The 6,102-nt window shown below is 33.3% G+C and overlaps 1 protein-coding gene across 2 annotated transcripts in view; it reads left to right on the top strand.

Annotated features, from left to right (window-relative positions):
* CDH9 (cadherin 9) overlaps positions 1-6,102 on the top strand; it is a 126,442-nt gene that overhangs the window by 39,509 nt on the left and 80,831 nt on the right. The window contains exon 2 of one of the 2 annotated variants that reach the window (XM_027125384.1): positions 3,500-3,776. In XM_027125384.1, the coding sequence (XP_026981185.1) occupies positions 3,549-3,776 (228 nt within the window). In that variant the 5' untranslated portion in view covers positions 3,500-3,548. Of the gene's footprint in view, positions 1-3,499; positions 3,777-6,102 lie in introns of those variants that run through there. The other variant, XM_027125385.1, reaches the window with a different exon arrangement.

Raw genomic sequence — 6,102 nt, 5'->3', positions numbered from 1 at the left:
TGTGTGTGTGTGTGTGTGTGTGTGTGTGTGTGTGTGTGTGTGTGTGTTGCCCATATTAAAGAATCAAAGGAAACCTGAGTAGAATAACAGTGTCCACTTCAAACTTCTCTATGAGCCATCATCATCTCTTTCTGCCCTACAGTGATCACTTTAACTGTCTCCCCCTTAACCAAAGCCTTTCCTATCCTCTAACCTATGTTCTGATCTGTAGCCAGATTGATCTTTTCTAAACATGGCATGTTAAAGTCTTCCAACTGCTTGCACTGGAAACGAAAACAAATTTCTTACTATAGCTTATAGTGGCCTATGGGATCCTGGTCGCCTAAGTCTCTGGCTCCATCTAATATACAGCTAAACTTTTCGCTTAAAGGCTTACATTCTACCCAAAGTGGACATCATAGAACAGGCCACAGGAAATGAAGAATGCTCTTCAATTTCTCTTGCAAGTGTCATCAGCAAGGACGATGGCCAAAGGAAATTTCCCAGTGGGAAGAAACCAGGTTACCCAGTGTAGTCAACTAAGGAATTTGTTGTATTTCATCAAAGTGAATTAACAGTTATTGTTGAGATTCTCTGGCTGCTCATTTTCTACTGCACCATCCTTGATCAATAAAATGCAGGCATATTCTAATCTACTGGACATTAGATATTACTTTTCCATTACACTTTTTGTAAGCATTATTTGACATTGTAGTGTTCTGACATTTATTTCAGAGTTTTACAGGTTGTGGTTAAATTTACCAGTTTCCAGTAGTTTACAGGATTGGTAATAGCCACATAAAGTTGACGGAAATAATCAATAAACAATCTAAAATAAGGATGTTGATGGAAAAATCAATAAACAATCTATAATAAGAATAAAAAGAGTTTTATTTGGGCCAAGCTGAGGACTTTAGCCCGAAAGACATAGATTCAAGAACTTGAATTGTGTTCTGCCAGACTATGAAATGAAGGAGGCTTACAAGGGCAAAAACCTTTATACATTAAAAAATTACATAAGCTGTTTGTCAAGAATTAGAATTGGAGCTATCAAGAACAACAATCCTTGTTAATCAAGGATTGGTTGGGGTCCAAAATGGTTGCATAATTTCAAGGAGAGACCTTGAGATCATAATGTTGCAGCTGCTAGGAGATGTTGTTTAGAGAATGCGGGTGGTGTCCTTGAGTCTGATACAGTTTAGGAAATTCAAGTTCTCAGTGACGCAGGAAAGTGTCTAAAACCATGTCCTCAATGGCCACGCATCTCCAGTTTGGATGACTGAACCACAATTACTCCATTTTTGTTTTTAAATGCACTCTTTTCTTAAATGGTTAAAGCAGATGTACAATGCATGCTCAATAAGCCATGGAAACACTCTTTTAATTAGCATAAAGTTCAAGTTAAACAATGTATAAGCCAGAATGACTTCCTCATACCTCAATATGTGAAAATTTCTCCCATCAAAAATAATTATCATTGCCCAAGATTTCAGAGTAAAAGACAATAATGTGACTTTGATTTCTCTCATTCCGAATGAGAGATTTGTGGCCACATATGTGTATTTTGTTAAGTAAGAACATTTTTTTTAATAATAGGTATGGAAACTAGGGTACATATAGCTGGACAAGCTAATAGCTCTGTACCAATAGCAAGCATCCATTATTTACTCTGTTATGTTGGTGGTAGATTAATACATATATATGACTATATTGGAAGCAAACATGGCTGATAATGGCGATGATGATGTTGCTAATGAAAACACTAACATGTTGAGAATTTGTATGCTAGCACTATGCTAATGTACTATAAGCTACATGTATTATCTTATGTAAAAAATATTGTTTAAAGCTGTGGATCTAAAAACTAGCTCCAACACTTACTACCTATATGATCTTTGTCAAATTAAATTCCTCACACCTCAGTTTTCTCACAGGTATATGCTGCTGTAAAAATTAAATAAATCTTTGTGTTACAAATAACTATGACTTTGTGATAAAAGTTCAAGTAAAATTAATAACAATACCTTGTGGATCAGGTATTCATTATTCTCTTTCTATACAAGAAGTAGTTGAAACATAATGATGTGAGTAAATATCCAAAAGTCTCAGATAATAAGGGATAAAGCCAAGCTAGATGCTTATATTTGACCTTTATGACTTGACAACTGCAACTGAATCCACAGATATATGGTCCAGCATTGGACATCTGGCCTTAGCCATGTAAATTAGAGTCCATTTCCAGAATTTTTTAAACTCAAGACAGAAAAGACTATCAGTTGCTTTCTGGATTGGATGATGTTAAATCTGAACTTCATGTATTTGTATATTTCATCAGGTTGAGAAGGCTTAGGTCAAAGCCAGAGAGAAAAGAGAGAGAGAGAGAGAGAGCTCAAGTACTCAAGCCCCTAATTCTAGTTTTCATAAGCAGGAAATGCCCAGTTGCTTCTATACTCCTTTCATTCTTTCCTTTCCACAACTTGATATTATAATCCAATGAATTCTTTTTTTTTTGCCTACACTAGTTGGAGATGGGTTTTTATTGCTTATCAAATCATTAACATCAGCAGCAATATCTCACATCTTCTAGATTAAATCCCTTACTAATTAAACAAATTTACTAATAAATAAAATTAAATTTGAAATACCCAATGAATTATTTTTACTTCAAGAAGAATCAATTTACTATCTCAATAGAAAAACATTGTTTATTTCAAAATTCTGGATCAATTATCCCATAGGTAAGACCTCATATCTAATTTTGCAATACCAATTTTGTGTGCTCTGTTATTTTTATTATTTTAGGAAATATATGTGATGTTGTTTTTAATTATAAGGTAAAATGTTCCTGAACATGAGGAGAGCATGTTCTCCTCAGTCTCAAATAAATTTGAGTGACTTACTCAACTGATTTTTGGGAAAAAATGTTATTGATTGTAAAGGATCAACATGGTACGGTGCTAGGTAATGCTAGACACAATCCAAAGTATATTTGGTATCATTTAATTTGCCTTGAGGCAACATCTCAACGTATTAGAGAAGAATAAGGAGGAGGAGAAGAAGAGGAAGAGGTGGAGAACAGCTTGCAAAATTTGGTAGATTGTGAACAGAAAACAGTGTTCTTATTCATATATATGTATATATTAATAAATATTCTACTTTTATTAATCTTGAGGACTTTAGGAACACTTGATATGATCTTTGGTGTATTTTGGAGCTTATCTTTTCAAAATAATGAATATTTAAATTACTAATATATTCACATTTACATGCTGTAATACAGTGGTAGTAAAGTCAGCTGTTAAATTCCTATTTAATTTATTTGTATTATATATGTCTCCCTATTTATCTGTATGATATATGAGTTTTTAATGACAGTTCACTGATGTAACATGGAAAAATAATGTATTAATGATATATTATTTATAACATTTAAATAACATTCAGAAAAGTTTTATAGTTTACAAGTTATGTGAAAATGAAACACAACCTAATAAACCATTTTTCTCATGCTACTTTTCAGGGGAAACAGACAGTACACTGAATTTGATTTCCTGCTGAAGCCGCAGATAATGAGGACTTATCACTGCCTACCACTATTCATCTGGACCTATATGTTTCATACAATTGATGCTATCCCATTTCAAGAAAAAGCTAACAGTGATTTACCAAGTGAAAGGATAGTGGGTCTGACACAAGATGATGGTAAAACGCTACATCGCACCAAGCGTGGCTGGATGTGGAATCAATTCTTCTTGTTGGAAGAGTACACAGGTACAGACACACAATATGTAGGCAAGGTAAGAATTTTTATATAAGTCTAGAAGCTGAAAGTGATAGTTATTTTTTACAGCAGCTTTCCACATCACTAATGATTATTTTAAAATATTTGACAAATGGCGATGTGCAGAAGGCATCATGTAAATTCTTTCGGTAGGATAGTGTGGGGAATGTGATTTATTCAGGTAGTTAGTTTAGGTCAGTAACCATAGTAAGCCTCAAAATAAAAAAACTAATTTGTGGACTTAATTCCTTATTAATCAGCTAGCTATGATTTAATATTATGCGTGTGCACCTAAATGATTAAAAAAAACTTTCTTTGAAATTTAAAGTTATGGGTAAATAATAACTGTGTTATATGAAGCAAAGCAAAATGCAATTGCAATATACCAAAAGTTACCAAAACGTATTGGTCTCTGCTGATGAATAATTTATCAAAAAAGTTAAATTAAAATGTCATTAAGATTTCTTAACTCCAAATTTCTGATATTTTCTAGGATTGTGGAGGGAGTTGGGTCTGTAGGTAGGAAGTGCTAGTAAAAAAATTTAAAATTGCACGTGGATAAATCCAAGGTGGTGGGATTACATATGGCCAGAGAAAAGAAACACAAATATATATGCGCGCACACATCTACACAAATGTTAGTCTAATGGGAGGAAGTCAGACCACTACTATGAAACACCCAAACATGCTGAGATGTTTTTACACACAGCATGGGATGTGAATCTGTGTTAAACTCCCTTGTACAAATTCACTGTGGGTGGAGCACAAATCTGGGATGATAAATTTGCTTTCAGTGTCAAGGTGTACCAAAGGACCAAGAGGATGAATTATCAGAATTTTTTATAAGGAAATACTGTAGAATATTTTATGTCATTTCAGATGTTTGCAATATAAGAGAGAAAAGTCAGAAGTGTTGAAATGAAGAGCAATTTTTGTTTTCACAATAATGCAAACTGAAGTTTACTAATTCTGTTTTCTATAATAAGGGACACCTTTGGTTCTTACTCAGGAAGATTACAAAGTAATAACAATTGTCATGTAGTTTCACAGTAATTTGAACAGACACATGTGACTGAATTACTTGGGCAGAATAGTAATACGGCTCAAGAGAAGAATTAAATTTAACAAGAAGCATAGCAAAGTCTCCTACTATTCTGTTAGAGAAACTTCATATGCAATTGATTTTTTACACATTAGATCTAGATCTTGAAAAATCCATAGCTATCATGGATTAATAATCGATTGCTCACATGTCTATAATTATTGAGAACTGAGCAGATTTAAGTATTTTAGTATCTGGTTGTTAAAACATATTTATTACATGAAGAGATAAATTTACAGAGATAGTATTTATTAATTCTAAAGGAAACAGTATTCATACAATAATTCTGAAATATCAACTTAATTGACCAACACATTTTAGTTAAAAGATATGTATTTTTAAAAAATTATTTGGCCACTGCACGTGTCACGTGGGATCTTAGTTCCCTGACCAGGGATCAAACCCGCGCCCCCTGCTTTGGAAGCACAGAATCTTAACCACTGGACCACGAGGGAAGTCCCAGAGGTATGTATTTGTACTTGATTTGCTAAGTGCAATTGTCGAACTGCCTATAAATAGTCACCATCTAAATTCAATAAGGTATCTTTTTTACAGAATTAGCTCTCATTTTTTCATAGTTTTAATTCCAAAACGTTTACTATTCCATAGCTGAAATTATCCAAAGTATAATCATAGAATTCTGAACTGGAAGAGAATTCTAACATTCATGAAACTCTTGGTTATAATTGGATAGTACTGGTGTAGGTGTTAACTAAAATGATGGGAAACAGAAACACCAGTTGCCAAATCGTTAGGAATCTGGTTTATATTTGATTATCAAATGGTGGGATGACTCTCTCTCTTGAACTTTCATATGTTGATGTGTGCACTAAATATGGATATTTTCCCCAAGCTTATATAAAATGATGTTCTTGGATAAGCGATTTTCTCTTAGGCTTTTAGAGTATGGCAGTATGATTTGTACAGAGATAGAAATAAAGTCTGAAATTTCCTGAAGGATATTTAATAAGTTTTTATAGCACATTATAGTGTTTTTCAGAATCTAAATAAATTATCTTTATAAAGGTTTTAGAATGTCATTACTTATGGTGCAGTACATGTACCAGCTGCTTCTGATTTATGGGCACACTGTACCCCAAAACACTCTTTACAGTTTCATTGTTTAAAACTAAGAACATATGAGAAAAATATTAAGCATTAAGGCTAGGTGCTGAGGACAGTCTACAAAAGCTTATTTCATACTGAATTCTACAAAATCTACTTTTACAATAGAGTGCTA

Source organism: Aethalodelphis obliquidens, unplaced genomic scaffold (assembly GCF_003676395.1).
Source record: "Aethalodelphis obliquidens isolate GAN/ISIS:26980383/991018 unplaced genomic scaffold, ASM367639v1 scaffold29, whole genome shotgun sequence".
NCBI lineage: Eukaryota > Metazoa > Chordata > Mammalia > Artiodactyla > Delphinidae > Aethalodelphis > Aethalodelphis obliquidens.
This window is presented reverse-complemented; position numbering and strand designations above follow the sequence as displayed.